Source organism: Vulpes vulpes, chromosome 12 (assembly GCF_048418805.1).
Source record: "Vulpes vulpes isolate BD-2025 chromosome 12, VulVul3, whole genome shotgun sequence".
Lineage (NCBI taxonomy): Eukaryota > Metazoa > Chordata > Mammalia > Carnivora > Canidae > Vulpes > Vulpes vulpes.
The window spans coordinates 132,207,613-132,227,336 of NC_132791.1; the positions used below are offsets into that span (position 1 = coordinate 132,207,613).

The 19,724-nt window shown below is 64.9% G+C and overlaps 2 protein-coding genes across 5 annotated transcripts in view; one reads left to right on the top strand and one right to left on the bottom strand.

Moving 5' to 3' along the window:
* PITPNM3 (PITPNM family member 3) overlaps nucleotides 1-13,432 on the top strand; it is a 60,784-nt gene extending 47,352 nt beyond the window's left edge. For all 3 annotated transcript variants that reach the window (XM_072730002.1, XM_072730001.1, XM_072730000.1), the window contains 9 exons: nucleotides 407-601; nucleotides 962-1,110; nucleotides 1,931-2,047; nucleotides 3,651-3,767; nucleotides 3,916-4,064; nucleotides 4,304-4,453; nucleotides 6,814-6,997; nucleotides 8,550-8,678; nucleotides 9,664-13,432. In XM_072730002.1, the coding sequence (XP_072586103.1) occupies nucleotides 407-601; nucleotides 962-1,110; nucleotides 1,931-2,047; nucleotides 3,651-3,767; nucleotides 3,916-4,064; nucleotides 4,304-4,453; nucleotides 6,814-6,997; nucleotides 8,550-8,678; nucleotides 9,664-9,966 (1,493 nt within the window). In that variant the 3' untranslated portion in view covers nucleotides 9,967-13,432. The remainder of the gene's footprint in view (nucleotides 1-406; nucleotides 602-961; nucleotides 1,111-1,930; nucleotides 2,048-3,650; nucleotides 3,768-3,915; nucleotides 4,065-4,303; nucleotides 4,454-6,813; nucleotides 6,998-8,549; nucleotides 8,679-9,663) is intronic.
* A 141-nt stretch (nucleotides 13,433-13,573) lies between these two features.
* On the bottom strand, nucleotides 13,574-17,883 carry PIMREG (PICALM interacting mitotic regulator). 2 transcript variants are annotated; one of them, XM_072730003.1, is made up of 6 exons: nucleotides 17,822-17,883; nucleotides 17,189-17,505; nucleotides 15,390-15,679; nucleotides 14,914-15,009; nucleotides 14,571-14,618; nucleotides 13,574-14,478 (listed from the first exon to the last, which is right to left on the bottom strand). In XM_072730003.1, exons 2-5 carry the CDS (start codon nucleotides 17,468-17,470, stop codon nucleotides 14,585-14,587), a joined length of 702 nt encoding a protein of 233 aa, XP_072586104.1. In that variant the 5' UTR covers nucleotides 17,471-17,505; nucleotides 17,822-17,883; the 3' UTR covers nucleotides 13,574-14,478; nucleotides 14,571-14,584. The 2 variants fall into 2 exon arrangements, with proteins under 2 accessions (XP_072586104.1, XP_072586105.1); XM_072730004.1 differs by having other exon boundaries at nucleotides 13,574-14,104; nucleotides 17,822-17,870.
* Between the last annotated feature and the right edge of the window lie 1,841 nt (nucleotides 17,884-19,724).

A 19,724-nucleotide genomic window follows, 5' to 3' on the forward strand; every position in this document is an offset into this window, starting at 1 on the left:
ACTCAGAACCAACCATGCCCCCCAGTTTTAACAAAAACTTCATTTCCAAAGTCCTCCTTGGTTGGGAGCTTCCACAGACAGAGATGGCTTGGAAACGTCCCCCGCGCACCCCATGTCCCTCTGTGCTTAGGGCGTCACCTGCCCCTGAGCACGCCTGAGCACCCAGGCTGAAGTGCCATTCACATGCAGGCTCGGCTGCGGTCCCCGAGGCTCAGGGAGGAGCTGGGTATGAGGGCACATGGTTCTGGGTCATCCTGTGACTTGTGTTTCTGGGGCTGTGTCCCAGAGATGCCCTCATCGGAGTCCCAGAGGGTGGGAGGCACAGGCTGCCCCGAGAGCTGGGGTTGGGCAGTTGGGGCAGCTGTGGGACGCTTGGCCCCACCCTGACTGTGACGCCCCCCCGCAGCCGATGCCCTGCACGCCCACGGCTCCCTGTTCCTGGGGTGCAGCTCACAGGACAGCCCACCGCTTCCCGACGCCCCCGCCTCGTCTCCCCCAGTTCTGAGGGCCCAGCGCCCGGGCCGCAGGGTGAGCCAGGACAGCTCCCATAGCGAGAGCTCAGGGTCTTCGGACAGCCTGGCCCCGGTGGGCGCCTCCCACAGTGAGTGAGGGTCCTTGGGGCTCTGCCGGGTCGGAGGGAGAGGGACCTTCCCCTGGGTGGCTGCTAAGGGCAGCCGGGACAGATAAAGAGCCCTGACCTCTGGCCACAGACCAAGCCGTGACTTTGCCCAGCCTAGACTGATCCTGACCCTAGTCCGAGCCCTAACCCCACGGTTCCTTCTTCCCATGGGGAGTCCCTGCAACCCCAGGGTGGGACTGGGCATCTCTGTGGGGCTGGCCCTCACTCCTGGGGCCGAGAGTGACACATTGACCATGGGGTCCATGGGATGGGGCCCCAAGCCGCCCCGAGGGCTGTGGCCCAGGCAGGCCACACTGTCCTCACCTTGCACTGGGCCCACAGTCACAGCCAGGTGGTGGGGTGCCAAGCGCATCGACTATGCCCTGTACTGCCCCGACGTCCTCATGGCCTTCCCAACTGTGGCCCTGCCCCACCTCTTCCACGCCAGCTACTGGGAGTCCACAGACGTGGTGGCCTTCATCCTGAGACAGGTACCGTGCCCCTCCCAGGGGCCCATCCTTGCGTGTGGGGGACAGGGCCCCCTTGCAGGCCACACTGGACCCTGGGCTGGTCAGCCAGATTGGGGATCACCAAGCCAGGCAGCAGGTCTCATGAAGTGCACTGGCTTCTGGTTGGCAGTACGCCACTTCTAGCGGATGGAGGGGGATGTACACATCCTCCTGAAGACGATAGAGAAGTGCCTGTTCCCTGGGGGCCTGTGTATCCTCAGAGACGCAGGAACCTGGGGAGGGCACAAAGAAGGAGGTGGTGGGCGGAGGGCAGATTCCGTGCAGCCTTGGGAGCTAAAGGCAAGGGACCGACCCTGTTTGGTGTCCCGTGGGCAGCGTGCTGGCCTAGAGCAAGGGACAGCTGTCAGCTGACTGTATAATAGAAGGAAATCCCGTGTCTGCTGCTGGGTGGACCAGGAGGCCCGTGGAGAGGCTGACCTCGGGGTGGTGGCGGGGTGCTGGTGCTCTGGGGGGCCGCCGGCTATGAAGGAGGAGGCCAGTGGGTCCTGCTGTCCACCTGCGCCCCTGCAGGGGGAGCTTCTAGGTTTGGGGAGGAGCAGGGCTAGGCTGGGCTGTGGTCTGGATGTGGGAAGGGTGGGCTGCCTGCCGCGGGCCGGGAAGGAGGTGAGTGGAGTCTGGAGCTTGAGGCAGATATGGGTGGCACGCACCCTGTTGAGAGGCAGGGCCCCTGAGTGCCGTGTGTGGGCAGCTGTCCTCTGCTTGTGGTGCATCCTGTAGCACAGCCCGATGCTGACCCCACCTGTCCCGAGGCCAGACTGACCAGAGCACTCCTGTTGCCCAGGTGATGCGCTATGAGAGTGTGGCTGTCAAGGAGAGCGTGGGCCTGGATGCTGCAGCGCTGAGCCCCACCAACCCCCGTGAGAAGTGGCTCCGTAAGAGGACCCAGGTCAAGCTGCGGGTAGGTGCTCACTGGAGCAGCACTCGGGGGGCATGGGGCTGTCTGGGGGTCGGGGAGCGTATGGACAGGAGCGGGTGCTGGCTGGGGCACAGTTCAGAGCGCTGGGGCTGGCAGGGAGATGCCTGCGGGGGAGAGTTGCTGGATGTCCAGCCTCCATAGATGAGGACATGAGTCAGAAACTCAGCCATGCCCACGGGGCTTGCCATCTCATCCACCACTGAGCGCGGCCTGGTGTGGTACTGGCTGCCATAGAGGGAGGCACCGATGAGGAAGCAGATGGAGAAAGGCCTCTCAGGCAGGCTGTGCTCGGCTTCCCTGAACGGGGGTCCCCTCCATTAGGTATTGTGGTATGAATAGGAGTTTGGTAGGCATAAATTCATTTATTTGCTCAGCCAACCATCATCAAGTGTGGATGTGGCTGCTGTGTCCTCTGCTGAGTTGGGAGCATGTAGGGGCTCAGGGACACAGCCCCTGCCCTGGTGGCTCCCTTCTGCCCTAGTCCCAAAGGGTAAAAGATGATTTGCACTCCGTGAATCAATTCTGTTTTTGTAAACATGTTTTTTTTTTTTAAGATTGTATTTATTTATTCATGAGAGACACTGAGAGAGAGGCAGAGACACAGGCAGAGGGAGAAGCAGGCTCCCTGCGGGGGAGCCCCATGTGGGACTCAATCCCAGGACCCCGGGGTCATGCCCTGAGCCCCCCAGGCACCCTTTGTAAAGGTATTTCCTGAGCTATAACCACGTTTTACACTCTGCATCAAAGTGCACAACACAGTGGGTTTCGTGGGGTCACAGACATGTGCAGACAGCACTGTAGTCTGTTCAGAAGTTTGTCACCACCCCAGGAAGGGACCCGGGGCTCCCCACCTCCCCGGCACCCGCCTCCCCTAGTGAGGCTGTCTGTGGATTCGCCTGCCCAGGGCGCCGCGGGTGCAAGTCACCTAAGCGTGGGGCTCCTCCCACGGCCATCTGTTCCCACCCAGTGGAGCAGGTGGCAGTACTTTCCTCCTGGTGGCTGAGTGGTCGTCCTGCAGGGACCCGCCCGTTGACTCGCTCATCAGCTGCCAGGCATTCATACGGTTTCCCTGCGTTGTCTGCTGTGAAGACGCTGCAGAGCTTTGTGCGAGTCCTTGCTCTTGCTCTCGATCTCAGGGTTACAGACCCAGCGAGGCAGGGGCGGGGCTGGGGCAGGGCTCCATCTTACCTGAGGGGCCGGAAGGCGGCCTCCCCCAAGCTGGGCGGGCGGTGGGGAGGGGTGTGTTGGGGGTCCCGGACTCCGGCCCCTCATTCTGGCCGCCCAAGTGCGTGGCTGGGGGTTTCCTGGCGGGGAGGCTCCGTGTAGCCCAGTGCCCGGCAGTGCAGGCGTCTTTCTGTGCATTTAGCTGCATGAGCCTGCTCCTCTGTATGCAGGAACCTGGGGGCCTTGGAGACAGAGTCAGGGTCCACAGGTCTGTTACCCTCCTGGCCTCCATGGGACTGTGGCCTAGATCTCCCAGAAAGGCATGTTGCAGCGGGACATGTCCCCCCAGCCGCCTGAAGGACCTTCAGGAAGAGGCCAGCTCAAGCCCCCAGCAAAGCTGAGCTGCTGTCTGTCCTTTTAGAACGTGACTGCGAACCACCGGGCCAATGACGTGATAGCGGCCGAGGACGGCCCCCAGGTCCTGGTGGGGCGCTTCATGTACGGGCCCCTCGACATGGTGGCTCTGACTGGAGAGAAGGTATGACATGACACAGATTCGGGGAGCTGAGGGCAGGGTGGGTCTGAGCCACCTCGGTGGGTCTGAGCGGTGGCATGTGGGGGGGAGCTTGCAACATGGCCCCCCAGCCATGCCCGCAGCCCTCATCCCTGCCCCCTCACTTGTGCAGGTGGACATCCTGGTGATGGCGGAGCCGTCCTCGGGCCGCTGGGTACACCTGGACACGGAGATCACCAACAGCAGCGGCCGGATCACGTACAGCGTGCCGCGGCCCCGACGCCTGGGTGTTGGCGTCTACCCGGTGAAGATGGTGGTCAGGTGAGACGCCAGGCTGGCCCGATTCAGGGTGCCTTCCTGGGGCCCAACCTGACTGTGCAGAGAGGGGATGATGGCTGGGCTGCTCCCCTATACCTGACCCTTCCCCCCTGCTGCCCCCTCCCCCCTGCCCTGACCCCGATGTTCCCGCTGCCCCTGGCTTTGCAAGCTCTGAACCCAGCTGCGGGCTGACCTCTGGCCTCCCTTGGGCGCATGGCTGACCACAGGCAGGTGCCTTTCAGGGGTGACCAGACCTTTGCAATGAGCTCCCTCACGGTGCTGCCCAGGGGCATGGAGTGTGTGGTGTTCAGCATTGACGGGTCTTTTGCTGCCAGCGTGTCCATCATGGGAAGTGACCCCAAGGTCCGGCCAGGGGCGGTAGACGTGGTACGGTGAGTGCTCCTTCTGTGCCTGAGTCATGTCCACATCTCGGGGTGGGAGCCAGTGGTCCCCCGGGGTGGGAGGAGCGGCCACACATCTTCTGGTACCTGCAGGACCTCCCTAGGTCTCCAGGGACACAATGATGGACTGTCCTGCGCCTCGTGGCTCTGTGGGTGGACGGGGCTGGGCCGGGATGTTTTCACCGTCCCGTTACTCACAGCCTCGTGGTGCCCATACTCACGTGGGCTCTTGCTCCCAGGCTGGGCTCATCCCCCGGCCCCCACTTGGAGGCTGGAGCCTTCCTCCCACCCAGCCTAGGCGCTGCACTCTGTGGGTTGTAGGCAGCGGCAGGACCCGCCCGGATTCCCGGGAAGGTGTGGACATGGGACACGTGGCTCAGGGGGCGGGGCACGTTTTGAGACCAGCTGACGCACAGCGCTGAGTTTAGGGGGATTGGGGCTGCCATAGCCAGTGGGGGAAAGTAGAGCAGGCTTCCTGAGAGAGGTGGCGCCAGAGACAGCCTCTGCTGGCCAGAGGAATGAATGTTTTCTGTCCGCACCACTGCACAAAGATGAGCGAACAGAGAGAAGTGAGAAGAAAATACAGGACTGAACTTGGTAGCACAGAAGGAGGACACGGGTGACGGGGGTGGGAAGGACGACACAGGGGTGACGGGGACAGGAAGGATGCAGGGGTGGGGGGATGGGAAGGATGACACAGAGGTGACAGGGACAGTGTCAGGGCAGCTGGACTCTGGGGCCAGATTGGGGCAGGGCAGGGGTGTGTCTGGACAAAGATGCGGGAAGGTCTTGCCCATAGAAAAGCAAGAGAGGTACTGTAGTCTTCCCTCCCTACCTCCACTCCTGCCTCCACCCCTGCCCTCACCCCTGCCTCTCTCCCTCCCTGCCTCCTTCCCTGCCTCCCACCTCCCTCCTCCCTTCCTGACTCCACCCCACCCTCCTCCGTGTTCCTTCTATGCTCCTGCTGGGCATCGAGGCAGACAGATTTCCTAGAGGGAGAAACTGTGGGGAAAACAAGTCACAGGCAGGAGAAACTTTCATGCCCAGGAGTCCACACATCCGAGAGCAGGATGGAGCAGGAGCAGGGGTCACTGTGGGGAGAGCACAGCAGCCTGTGTGGGGCCCCCAGGGCCAGTGGACCCCTAGATGCCCCGGCCCTGCAGGAACAGGCCCTAGACGGTGTCCAGCTCCCCCGGGGGGCGTTCATTCCTCCTACAGTGTCTGTGCCCCGCCTTCGGTGAGTCAGTGCCCCCATAGCCAGGCAGGGGAGGCTGTGGTCCCCTGTCCTGTGTTTGCTGGGCCCTGCCGATGCTCTGTAAACCTCGCTACTCATCAGAAGCAGACTCCTGGGACCCAGCTCAGAGCTCCCCAAAGTCCCCAGGGGTGACACCTTGGCCTGTGCTTTATTACAAAGTCTCCTCGAATCTCATGGGTCACCTTCTAGATTTGGAAACCCCTGGTCTCTGAGGAGCATGTGCTGTGACAGCGCAGAGAGGAGAGAGAGCGCTGATTCTACTTGGGAAGCTGGAAAGTTTCCTGGAGGAGGGGGCCCTGAAGGCCAGGGGGATGGGAATGAGAGAGGAAGGCATGCAGGCCATGGTGGAGGCTTGGCAGCTGTGGATACAGGGCTTGGGGGCCACTCAGCTGCTGGGTGTGGCTGGGGGACAGATGCCCCAGGGCAGAGCATGGCTGGCCTCAGGGTATGGGGGGCACAGAGGCTGTGAGACCTCAGGACACAGAGGGCCGGGATGGCTTCAGGTGGCAGAGCAGTAGGGTTCACTCTGGGGTTTACAGAGGCCGCCGTGGAAACAGTGCCCACCGTGCAGCCCGCTGCTCTGCCCGGCATGTCTGGGGTTTGTCCTGGAGGCCTGGGAAGAGTGCTCTGCAGCCGTCTCTGCCCCCTCCATACAGATGGGTCCTGGGGGGTTCGCCCAGGTGGAGTGGAGTCGGGGTGCTGTGAGTGCCCTAGGTGGGGTTGGGGTCAGATCCTGCTGGTGGGAGAGGTGTTCAGGGCTGGAGCAGGAAGCAGGGCTCGGGGCTTCTCTTAGGCTAGGAAACCTGAGGGCCCCGGGAGGCCCCGGGGAGGGGATGGGCAGAGGGGACAGTGGGTACTGCCTGTGGGACATCTGGGGACATGGCCAGGACTCCAGGGGCTCCGAGTGTGGCTTAGGAGTCCTTCCAGCTGGTTCTTCCTGGGGCTCCTCAGGAGGGCTGCAGGGCAGGGGAAGGGGGCTACCAGGTGGGAGTGGGAGCTGCAGGGGTGGGGGCCGCAGGGTGGGGACTGCAGGGAGGATGGCTGTTGTGGCCCGGTCGACCCCACCATGGCGTCCACGTGGCCCATGTGCCCGTAGGCACTGGCAGGACCTGGGCTACCTGATCCTGTACATCACGGGGCGGCCAGACATGCAGAAGCAGCGGGTGATGTCGTGGCTGTCGCAGCACAACTTCCCACAGGGCATGATCTTCTTCTCGGATGGACTGGTGCACGACCCGCTGCGGCAGAAGGCCATCTTCCTGCGGAACCTGGTGCAGGAGGTGAGTGCCTGCCACAGGCACAGGGCCCCCACACCCCTGCACCCAGGGGTATCTCACTGGGAGCCCCACACCCCGCGGGGATGGTGGGGACAGCAGGGATGGGAGGAGCACGGAGGCTCCAGGACTCGCCAGCGACCTCGCACTCATACGTTCCTCCTCCATCTCCTCCCCCTGGGGTCTCGTGATTCACCCCAAGGACGCCCGAGTGGCCCCTCCGCTCTGTTCAGTACCTGCTGTTCTCCTGGAGTGCTGACCCTGGGTGGGTCTCCCAGCGTGGAGCAGGGGTCGCCCATGAGGGCCCAGGGCAGGACGCAGCCCCCTGCCTGGTGTTCTCCCACCCCGGGGCCAAGGAACGGTCCTCATGGCTTTAGGTGGTTGGGGAAGATGCAAGGAGGGTCATGTTTCATGATGTGGAAATCACGGGAAATGCAGATGTGGGGCCTGCAGGCGCAGCTATGTGGGAGCCCGGCCGTGCCCTTTTGCTTCTGCTGCAGTGACAGTGGGTGTAAGCTGCCCCAGAGCTGCTCGGCAGGTGCGGGAGCGAGTGTGGAGCCTGCCGTCCTCACATCTGTTCAACCCACTCCAGAGGACAGATGGGGCTTTCCCCAGAGAGGGCATGGAGGGCTCCTAGGAGGAGGTGCCTTTGGAGCTGAGTCCCGAAGCACAAGTGTGAGTGTGCCAGGTGGACAAAAAACCCGTGTGTGCAAAGGCACCGAGATAGAGAAAGGGCAGGGATGTGCCCAGAGCCGCGGGCATCCCGGAGGCCTGCGTGTACAGGGTCGCAGACCCAGGTCAAGGGGGAGCAGAGGCCTGGGGGTCTTCAGGACTCTGAAAGTCGAGAGGCCTTGAAAACCCTGAAAACCAGGCTGACCATAAACTGACCGTAAACTCTGCTGAGGGCAATTGGGAGCCACAGAGGAGTGTGGAGCTGGGCAGCAGAAGTGACTGCTTAGGGTTTGAGACCAGTCCCCACGGTGGGTGTGGGGGGGAGGCAGGGAGGCCCAGCAAGGGCAAGGCCCAGTGGGGTTCAGCTGGAGGCCGTGGGATGGGCAGGGGGTATGGGGGCTCCTGCCCAGGAGGGACGGGTGAGGGAAGGGCAGGGCTGTGTCAGGGTGTGAGAGATGCAGTTGTTCAGATCCCAGAGGGGCAGCCCCGGGTTTGGTCCGGAGGCCACCGTCCTTCAGGAAGTCGGGGTGGAGGCCGAGGGTGTTGATGGGTCACCCCTGGATGTAAGAGGTCCTCCCAGTGCTGGTGGGGCCGCCATGGGCCATTGCAGGGTGAGCGTGTCAGGTGGGTGGGTGCCGGAGTGGCTGGGTGGGGAGGCGCGTGGGCAGCTGTGTGAACCACCCCCTACCTGGGGTGGCGTGGACTGCAGGGGGGCAGGGGGCCACACGGAACTGGCATCCAGTCCTGGCCCAGGGTCAGCAGATGCCACGGTGGCACTGGCCTGGGGTGCGGGGTGGGGTGGGAGGGGCACCGTGGGGCCCAGGGGCCCAGGGCTTGCATGGCGGGGGGCGCTGGGCCATCCTCCATGAGCCCCCCTGCATTCCAGTGCTTCATCAAAATCAGCGCGGCTTACGGATCCACGAAGGACATCTCTGTGTACAGCGTGCTGGGGCTGCCGCCCTCCCAGATCTTCATCGTGGGCCGGCCCTCCAAGAAGTACCAAACCCAGTGCCAGGTGGGTGGCGGGGGGCGGGAGGGTGGCAGTGGGCTGGGGAAGTTGGGGGGCATCCATGGTGTGTTCTTTTGTTTTCCCTCTGTCAGTCCTCAAGGGCTGGTGCCCTGCCCTGGCCCAGGCCCTGTGCTGGGCACAGGGGAGACCCTGCTGGACTCAGAGGTCACGTCACTGGGTCCAGTGGGTGGAGGGAGATGTTGGCAGACAGAGGCCTAAGGAAGGACAGGGACTTAGAGCAGGTGCAGGTCATTGATGAAGGCCCTGGGATGGGACCTGGGTCAGGGATGGAGGTGCCCTGGGGTGGGAGCCGGGTCGGGGATGGGGTGGCTCTGGGGTGGGAGCCGGGTCGGGGATGGGGTGGCTCCGGGGTGGGAGCCGGGTCAGGGATGGAGGAGACCCCTGGGTGGGGGCTGAGTCAGGGATGGAGGTGCCCTGGGGTGGGGGCCGGGTCAGGGATGGTGGTGACCCCGGGTGGAGGCTGGGTCAGGGATGGAGGTCCCCTGGGGTAGGAGCCGTATTAGGGATGGAGGTGATCCTGGGTGGGAACCGGGTCAGGGATGGAGACCCCTGGGTGGGGGCCAGATCAGGAGAGGTGCCCCCGGGTGGGAGCAGAGTTTCCCTACTGGGGTCCAGGTTCTGCTGTGCTGGCCCCCTGCCCACTCTCTGAGGAGCAGGGGTCTGAGGTCACAGCGGGAGGGCAGCATGGGGGCAGGATTGATGCAGTTTTGTGGGGCAGGGGCCGGGCAATGGCCAATCTTGCGTTTGCAGTTTTGGTGGCCAGTGGGCAGCATGGGGGGCTCGCCTCACAGGTCCAATCGCAAGTGCTCAGATGTCCAAAGCCGGGCAGGGAAGTGCAAGAGGTAGTGAGCTCCCCGTCTCCCCGGGGCTCCAGGGCAGAGCCAGAGGGCCCCGCTTAGGGCATGCAGGGTCAGGGCATGGGGAACAGCAGGACGGGCCCCTGCCGGCCTGACGCCTGTCCCCTCCACAGTTCCTGAGCGAGGGCTACGCCGCGCACCTGGCGGTGCTGGAGGCCGGCCACCGCGCACGCCCCAAGAAGAACAACCCGCGCATGGTCCTGCGCAAGGGCAGCTTCGGCCTCCATGCTCAGCCAGAGTTCCTGCGGAAGCGCAACCACCTGCGCAGGACCATGTCTGTGCAGCAGCCAGACCCGCCCGCCAACCCCAAGCCCGAGCGGGCACAGAGCCAGCCGGAGTCTGACAAGGACCACGAGCGGCCCCTGGGTGCGCTCAGCTGGGCACGCGGGCCCCCCAAGTTCCAGTCGGTGCCCTGAAGGCAGGGCTGCGCGTGGAGCAGGGGGGTGCCCTGCCAGCTGCCTGCGGGCCGGGAGGGGCAGCTGTTCCCTGAGACAGGCCTTTTCCTGCTTTTTCCCTCCCGTGTCTGTCCAGAAGTGTCCACCCGAGGCGGGGAGCAACCCTGCCGCGTGTGGGGCGCGGGGCTCCCCCAGCTGAGGGGTAGGGGCGGGACCCCAGGGTCTGTGCGCAGCCGCGGCTGCCTCCCTGTGCGGCGCCCGTGGCCACAAGCCCCTGTCAGGGCCGGTGTGTGTGTGACCCTGGGGGCTGGGCTGCCCATGGCAGGAGGGCTTGACCAAGTCGGCCATCCTGCAGGTCCCGAGGCTTCGGAGGCGCCAGGTGGGCCCTGGAGGGAGAAGCCCCCAGACCAGGGGCCATCGGCCGCTGGCAGGTGCAGCCTCCCGGTGGGCTGAGGGAAGGACGAGGGGTGCTCCTCATCCTGGACCCCAATTTCCCGTGGCCGAGGGGCCACTTTGTGGGCATGAGAGGATATCCCCAGGGTCCTCCTGCATTTGCGGTGTCCATCCGAGGCTGGGGGGGTGGGGTCTGGTGCTGAGGGTCTGTCCTCCTGCAGCTGTCCATTGCCCCCATGTCATCCTTGGTGTTGTCACCATTTTCCCGCAGCGGCCTGTGAGGATGAGGACAGTGGTTCCTCTTCCCAGGGCCGGGGGTGGGGGTGGTCCCTGCCTGGCATCTTCCCTGTGAGGCTGCGGCCCTGGGGTCCGGCCCAGCTGGGAGCCCACCCTGTCCCTCCCTGGGCCCTGCCTCCTGTTCAGAACTGGACGGGTCCCCCCACTGAACGCTGGTACGGGTTTGTGACTCCAGGCGACCTTGCAGCTGAGCTCCCCGAGTGTTTGCGGCCTCGGAGGCCCTCAGCGCACAACCTTGCACGCAGCCTGCAAGAGGGGCCCTGGGGCTCAGGGGGAGGGAGGCGGACAGCCCGTGTACTTGCACTGATGCCCCCACCACATGTCCCCGGAAGGGGGACAGGGCCCCAGAGGGCTGCGACCGGGCTCAGCCTCCCCAGCTCTGCTCACACTGGCTTCCCCCTGTTGGTTCCTGGGGCCACAGAGATGCCAGCACGCTGGGGCCTTCGTGTGAATTTGGCTCAAACTGTTGTACTCCCTTCCATCCTGCTGCCCCTCGGCTTGGTGTGGTGCCCTACGCTCGCCCTGGCGAGGCCCCTGTGTTGGCAGGGCCTGGCTCCCGGGGTTGCAGGGGGGCTCAGAGCCTGCCCATGCTGTCCTGCTGCAGAGGCCCTGTGTGCCCAGCAGCCCCTGCTCTGGGCCCCTCGGGCCATCCCTGAGCGGGCGCAGCACCTCCTCCTCCAGGCCTATGTCTGTCGTCTATCCGGTGGGGCTGCCCCAGAGCCCAGACGCCCGTCCGCATCCACAGCCGGCATCCCCGTGGGCCCCGTGTCGCTTCCACCCAGTGTCTACCTCTTGCAGCTCCCGAGTGGCCTGTGTGCTCCCCGACGGCGGCGGCTGCTGGTGGGAGCAGCCAGAACACCCTGTGAATTGCCCGGCAGGTGGGCGCCCTGTGGGCCAAAGGGGTCCAGCTGCTGCCACCACCCCACTACCACACCACACGTCTTCTCTAGGCCATCGCCGCCTGAGCCTGAGCAGCTTCATCTTTGGCCCTGCGCCTGGCAGCTGGGTGCGTGGCTGTCCCTTCCACAGCCACCCAGGGGGCTCTCGAGGCGCCTGCTCCCCGGGTGCAGCCACTTCTACTCTCACCCTTACCACCTGTTCCCACGTCCGCCCTGGGTGGAGTGCGGGCGGTCCTTGCCCTGATCCTGATGCTGCACCCCGTCCCTGGGTGAAGCTGCCGATGTTGGCCTGGGTGGTAAAGTCCTCAGGAGATGTTGCTTCTTCCTGAGTTAGGCTTCCTCTGCCCCGCGACCCCAGGCTGGGAGGGAGGACGGAGAATGCCAGGCCTCCCAGGGAGGCTGCAGCCCACGAGGCGGTTCCGTCTGTCTGGGTTCCATGGCCTGCGGTCTAGCGCTGGGGTGGCTGCCCCTGTCTTTCCTGGAGTTCCCTGCTTGCAGGACTCATGCCTGCCTGGCTGCTGGAGGGACGTGGTACCCAGGGGCCACCAGCAACCCTATGGGGGTGCCAGCGTGGCTGCTCCACGGCAACTCCGCGACTCATGCGCACTCCCTGCACCAGTGGTTTGTTCACTTTCATCCGTCTACTTCCGTAGGAGCAAAACAAAGAGGGGGGGGGTGCTGCTGCTGTTCCCTGCCCTGCCCTGTGACCCGGTGTGGCCATGTCCTAGAGGCCCTGTCCTGTTCCCGTCCGCTGGCTCCCGGGCCCTGGAACCCGTCTTCCTGCCTGACCAAAGCTCCTTGTTCCCATGTGGCATGTTTGTTCTTCCCGGGGGTGGGGGGGTGGGGTGGGGGGGTGTTCCTGTGGGAGGGCCTGCCTGCTGCCTCCTCTGCACGCACCCCGGCGGAGGGGTGGTCAGGGTGCCTCCTCTGAGGATTTGCACTCCCTTCGGCTCCACAAAACACATTTAGGAAAGTAGACTCTCTCCGTGTTTGGGGATGCCTGGGCGCGGGGTGGCTCCGGGGGTGGCGGTTGGCTCTCTGAAAGGGCGGGGAGCTGCAATTCGTGGCCCTCAAGCTCTATCCTTATGACCTTGGAGCCCAGACATCGAGTACAACGCCCCCCCCCCCATGTGTCCTCCAGGCAAAACGTGGCGCCAATTTTTCAGAGAAAGCAGGTGGTGCGAGTTCAGCACGGACACTCCCCACCCAGCCCAGGTGCCACCGGGCCTGGAGGGGGCACCCTGACAGCAGAGGAGCCCCGCAGCCTGACCCCGCCTTAAATAACCAACGTCCTCGCCCATTCCCGGGGGTTTGGGTGCCAAGTGCTCTGCAAACCTGTTTTCTCTGGCTCAGCCAAAAGACACAACCCCTCCCCCTTCCCCTGACCTCTGGGCTTGGCGCGGGGTGGGGGGTTGGGGGGTATTTTCCTTAAAAATCACAGCTAGGGTAAGTGCAGGGCCTGGGATGGCCAGGAGGAAACAGAGGCTGACCCCCCCTCGCTGCAGTGGACGGGTGGTGGGTGACGTCAGGGAGGGGCAGGATGGGAGGTGTCTCACTGTGGGGGGGCTGCCCCTCCCCCCCAACCCCACTGTGCTTCTCTGTTCGCTCCATGGTGGCAGCCTGTCTGGTCTCATCCGTTGTCTGATGGTTTCTCCGTGTGACTCAGTGTTACCCGTGGTGGACGGTCCTGTGCTCCAAGACGGTTTCTCCTCTTCCTCATGGCTGCCTTGTACAAACATCCGTTAGAAAAAGAAATTGTAAAATACCAGATTTCTAACAAGATGCACACACGGCATTAATGGCGTTCGGAGATTTTTACACCCGGTCTTGTTTTTGACGTGAGCTGGTTTTTACTCTCGAATGTTGTCACTGAAATAAAAACCTTCTTTGCCTTTAAAGGGCACGTGCTTGGTTCTGGGCCACGTGGAGAAACCTGTCATCGTCGTTGCTAGGGGGTCCCCACCCTGAGCCAGGGGCCCGGCCGCGTGGATGGAGCCCTGCGTGTGGGGGTGAGTGAGGAGGGGCGGACAGAGCAGGTGTCACACGCAGAAGCTGAGTCTTTATTACAAAAGAGCAGCGTTATCCGGGGAAGAAGTCACACACCAGGGTGTTTGTAATAAAATGACAAAGCAGATGTCTTAAATAATTTACCGAGGGCAGAGATGGCTGAGAGCAGGGCTGCCCCTCCCCGCACCCACCAGTGCCCTGAGCTGAGCACAGACGGGGATCCATGGGCTGGAGGGGCCCCCAGGGCTCTGGTGGGGGCTGCAGGGATGGCAGCTGGGGTCCCCAGGGCCCGGGCAGCTCCCCTCCTGGGAACACAGCTCAGAGTTTCCAGGACCTTTGGGTGCCAGAGCTCTGTGATGCAGCCACAGAGTTGACGTGTGTGTGGGATGATGCATTCCCGAGCCTCATGGGGAGGAGTGTGACCGAGCACCCGCGCATCTCCCTCCATGTGACTTGGGCTGACAGGTAGTCACCGGCAGGTCATGAGCGGTCACGTGTGGTCATGGGCAGGTCACAGGTGGTACGAGCAGGTCACGGGAGGCCATGAGCAGGTCCAGGCGTGGCTGGGGCAGGAACAGAGCCCCTGAGCAGCCCACACCCTCCAGGCCCTCCCTGGGAGCGCGTGGGGACACACAGATCCTGGTACGAGGGCATGGTGGCCGAGTGTGGCCGGCTCCATGCCATCCAGAGCTCCCTGCGTGCCTGCCGCTGTGCTCCAGACAGGGGAGGCGGGGGCACCATCGTCTCCCCCCGAGCCCCGCCTGCCACCCCGGGAATGGGGAGTTGGAAGATGGCTCCTGCTCCTCGGGGGCCTGCTGGGCCGGGCTGGGGACACGGTCGGCGAGGTCAGCGGCTCTGGCTCCGGGCAGGCAGGGAGTCTTGCACACTTCCTGCTCTACAGGGCCCATCAGCTCTGCAGGGTTTTCCGATAAAGATCCTGTTTGTGCAAGTGTTTGTGCAGGTGTTTGTGCGTGGGGGTGGGGGGGGAGTGGGAGGAACCAGGAAAGATGCCTGGGAGGAGGGTGTTACCTGAAGGCACGTCCTCAGTCACGGATGAGAGACACGGTCATGTCACTGCTAGAGACGGAGGCCGGGGGAGGGGGTACAGGTCAGGTGCCGTTGGCGCTATAGGGCAGGAGGGAGCCTCCCGCCATGTGCTCAGAGCCAGCTGGCTGCCCCGGGGGCCCGTGGTGCCCACTGTCTGAATGGGCAGCGTCCACTGCACCCGGACAGCCACGCACAATGAAACTTTTGATCTGATCCCCGGAGGTCTCAGAGGAGTGGGTGAGGCTCAGCGAGGGGTCGGGCTGAGGTCACACGGCCTGGGGTCACAGAACAGGGGTCAGAGGCCTGCCTGAAAATGCCAGCTCACCCCTCTGCAGCCACAATGGCCTCGTCCAGCTCTTGGGACAGCTTCCGGAGGTGCTGAAGTCCTGCTCCCACGGGCTCTAGGTCACTGTCAGACTCGCTGGAAGGAGGAAAAGCCACCCCCAAGACTGGAACCCAGGCCCCTTGGTGGCACAGAGTGGGGAGATACCCTGGGAACAGTTTGCCAACCCCACCCCCTCCCCCCAGGAAGCGACCTGCCCATGCCCTGGAGCACCTGCAAACAGAGGGTTCGAGGCCCATAAGGTCAAGGGCAGGTGACCTCGCAGGGGCGGGGAGCCCTGCTGCCCCCTTGGAATAGGAGCCTCAGCCCCCAGGTGGCTTCAGAATGTGTTTTTGGGCTAAGGGTGGCCCCATCAGAGCCCAGCGCACGTCTTTGACACACAGGGAACTAAGGCCCTGGGGACACCCCCCTGCTGCCTGGGCACCCCCACTAGCCGTGGCAGAACACTGTCCTCCTACCTGGGTGAGCACAGGGGCTCCGTTGATGAGTAGGGGCTCCGGAGGGCAGCGTCCCTCCTGAACCGCCGTCCTGGGTAGGCGCGTGGGCCCCCGTGGGCAGAGGGCCGATGGCAGTCCTCCCAGGGGCCCAGGCTCAAGTAGGCGGGGACAGTGCCAGGCAGCCGGCTGCCCTTCTGGCTCAGGCTGTGAGCTGGGGGGCTGCTGCCCTTCTGTGGCCCTCTCCGCCTCCTGGCCTTCACCTGGGTCTCCACCAGCCACCTGGTGCCACTTTGGCAGGACTCCTGGATCCTCTGTGACAGATGCAGGGAAAGGTGAGCAGAGACAAAGCAGGGGTGAGCTACCCTAGAGTCTCTGGGCTGCAGACACCCACAGCTCCGAGCCTGGGGGTGGTGAGGACGGGTGTGGATGAGTCCACGGAAAACAGGCCGCTGTAGGAGCCTGCTCGGAGCCACCCAGGGAACGAAAGCCTTGGCCACGTCCAAACCCTCTTCCAGGACCTGTGACAACCCGTGACGACCCACTGACGACTGGCATGCACAGCAGGCCCACACGCCTGGCCTGGCCTCCAAGACCTGCCTCCGCCCTCACATGTGCAGTCACCGTCCCCGCAGGTGCAGGTTTTTCCCAAGGGGCTGGGAACCCCTCTGGGGTCCCTCACTGCCCCAGGGAGCAAGCCCCAGCTCTTGGGTCTCCCGTACCCACCTGGGGGGCTGTGAGGCTCTTCTGGCCCAGAGCGTCTGCCCTGGAGGCCGGTGTCCAGGGGTTAGAACGAGACCTGAGTTGCATGTGGTGAGTGGCATGGCCATGTCAGACCCTCTCATTCCATGGCCCCAGGCCCCAGGAGGAAAACCATCTTCCCAGGAAGGGATGAGCACTGGGGCTTGGCTCAGAGACCTCCCAGCAGAGGGTCTGTCCGCCGGTTCTCGCCCGCGATTTCCAATCTCCAATCAGACCCCAAGGGGATACTCCCTCCATTTTCTCCTTGGGGTCTGTCCTTTCTAGGTGACACCTTCTCCCATTTTCGGGCTGGAACACCTATTCACCTGGAGAGCCCACGGGTACCTCACATCTACATGTGACATCTTCATGCCACGCATGTCACACAAATCCCTGCAGACCTGCCTTTGGAGCCCCTGTGAGGCCAGACCCCCAGGCCCCTGCACCCCTACCAACCAGCTGAATGGCGGGTCCTGCTAATCAGGCCCGATTCTAACGCTGTTGAAATTCTCCCCATTGACTCTTGGGAGAGTCTAAACACCTCCAGCCTTGGGACCCCTGTCCTCCCCTCCTAGGAACCCCTGCCTTCTCTCTCATGGGGGACCCACCCCTGCCTTCTCCCTCCCCAGGACCTCTGCCCTCCCCCTCCCCAGGAACCCCTGCCCTCCCCTCCTGGGGACCCCTGCCCTCCCCTCCTCTCTCTCTGCCCTCTGGCCACACCCAGATTTCTCTTCTGTGCCTCCTTCCTCCCTGGATGTGGACTCACACTATTTCACTGTCCTTCTGCAGGTGATTCCGTGGTGGCCCCCTCAGGAAACCCCACTTCCCTGTCATGCCCTGGTGTGCTACCCTGTTACCACGCAGCTTGGTCACCTTGCACGGTGGGGCTCTGGGTCCTCTAGGGCAGCGTTTCCATTCACTCAGACCACTGCTAGTTGAGCCCAGGCAAAGCCAGCACTGGGGTGCAACCACAAAGCCCGACCCCCACCTCCCGGTGGCCTCCTCCGGGGCCCTCGCAGGCACCGGCTGTCTGGCACCTGCGAGGCCCTGGGTGAAGGGACAGTTCGCATCACCCACATTACCTGGGACACAGCACCCAGTGCGTTCTTAGCGGAGCGAGCCGCCGCCTGGAGGCCCTGCTGCCCTGGCTCGGGGCTTTCCAGGCGTTTCCAGGAGGGCCCCGCCCCCAGGTTGAGGCTGACCGCTCGCAGGGGCAGCCTCCTCTGGAACTGTCTGCACAGGGAGCCCAGGGCCCCGCAGGAGATGTCCGGATGGCCAGCGGCGCGCAGCACCACCTCGGGCTCCTGCAGCTGCTCTCGGTCCTGCCGCCTGGAGGCCCCCACGCCTGGCCACTTGGAAGCCATCGGCCTGGTCCAGCGTCTGTTCGGCCCACCAGATGCTGGGGAGGAGGCCAAAGGCAGGTCAGCAGGGCATCCCGGGCCCCAGTGCGCACAGGCTGCTCGGGCGGGGCGCGGGGGTCCCTGGGTGCTTCCTGGAAGAGGGGTCACTCTCCTGGGAGAGGCGGAGGGTGGACAGCAGGCCGGGCCTTCCCGGCTAGGGCTCCCTCCGCCGCGCTTTCGCGCCCCTGCCCGGACCCCGCCATCCATTTGCATCTCGCAGTCCCCAGACGCCCCCACCCACCTGCGCGCCCGCCCCGACCGAGCCCCCCGCCCCGGCCAGGCCCGTGGGGACCGAGGCCGAAGGGCCGCACTGACCCAGGGGCCCGCCGCGCCTGCCGCACGCCCGCACCGGCTCCGCGCCCACCCGGCGGGTTTGAAACTCCGCGCGGAGCCGCCCCCGGGACCGTCCTCGCAGCTGATTGGCCGCGGCCCCTCAGCCCGGGCTCCGATTGGCCCCCGCGCGCGCGGCCGGGAACGCTGGCCTCCCATTGGCTGGCTGCCCCATTCTTGCCCGGGCCGCCCCGCCCGGTGGGCTCGGGGGTCACGCGCCCCGCCCGGAGAGGGCGTCTCCTCGGGGCTGCAGCGCCCGCCCAGCGGAGTCTGCGAGCCTGGCTCGGGTCCCCAGACGCACCGCTTGCACTCGGGAGCCTGGAAGGTTCGGGAGGGCGGGACAGGCCGCGGCACCCCCTCACCCCTGGCCTCCAGTGCAGCCCCCCAGACAAGCAGCATCCCAGCAAGCTCCGCACCCTGCCCTCCCTCCTTCCCGCGACCTCAGGGCAGCCCCCCCAGCCCCCGCTTCCAGGCTGCTGACCTCTGGGGGGTGTCTCCGCCAGCGCCCCCCTTCCCTCTTCGTCTCTCTGTCCCCTGTTGGATGACCCCACCCGTCGGCCTTAGAGTCCCCTCTCCCCGCGGCTGGGGCCGCGTGCCCCCAACCCCACCCAGCCCTTCGGGGATGACTTCAGAGGACCCTCCTCGCAGCCAAGGAGTAGACGGGGAAACTGGAGTCCAGGGAGGCCAGGCTGGGCTGGGGCCCGGTGAGCTTGTTTGTGGACGGTAGGATTCCCGGTGTCTGGGACCCGGGTCCCTGCGCCCCCTCCTCAGATTGAGGGCGTCAGTGACCCAAAGGACCAGCGATGGCACCTCGTGCCCTTGACCGCTCAGGCCTAAAGGAGAGGCCAGTGGAGCAAGACTGCGGGGTGGGGGTGGGGGTCCCGGCGCAGAGGGGCCAGCACCCAGGGGGGCACCCCACCCTCAGGCCTGTCAGTGAGACAGACGTTTCGGGAGACAGGACTGCACCCTGAGTGCTGCGCTTTGATTTTCGGGTTTGCTGTTTCACCGCCGGACCCGCAAGCCGCCGCCGCGCCCGGGAGGCTGCTGTGCCCGCAGGCCCCGCTTTCCCGCGCGGAGGCCGAGCGAGCGTGGCCCGCCGAGGTCGAGGTCGGCCGCAGGGGCCGCACAGATCGGGTCAGTTCTCGCCTTTCCTCCGTGACACAGGAGGGGGAAGCAGGCGCGGTCATGGTGGGGACACGAGCTCGCGGGGGGAGGAACGCGAGGACGGCGGGGGCCGGTGGGCTCCCCAGCTGGGTCCTGGGGGCGTCGCAGGGCAGCCCGCGTCTGTCCAGCCCCGACGGCGAGCCCAGGACTGAGGCCGTATTTTCATCGTCATTTCGGGGGACAGCACTGGCGCAGGAGGGCGGCTGTCCCTCCAATCCGGGTACAGAGTCCGCGCGGAGCCCAGGCCCGGTGTCTCTGGCTTTGCAACCTGAGCGCGTGCGCTTTGATGGCGCGACCTCCTCAGGTTTGAGGGGCGTGGAGGGGCTTGCCCGGCGCGTTTGGGGCCTCCCACCTGGTACCTCGGAACGTCCCCGCCCCAGCAGTGGCCATGGCAACACGGGGAGGAGGGAGAAACATTTCCTTGTGAATGAGAAGCTCTCCTTTATCCTGTGCGGGTGCAGAGCTGGGGGGGGGCTGCGGGGGTGGAGTGGGTGAGGGCGGGGCTGCGGGGGGGGGCTCCTAGCTGGGGCGGGGCACAGGGGCTCCAGCTCCTCCCTGTAAGGAAAGAGCGCCTGGGGGTCCAACCGTGGCCTCCACCGGAGAGGAGGAGAAGGATGGAGGATGGAAGGGGGCCTGTCCCGCCCTGCCCCACCCTGGGGGCTCCAGGCCAAGGGCAGTAAGTCCAGCAGTTTCCAGACCCCGTGGGATGCAAAGGGCTGGAAGG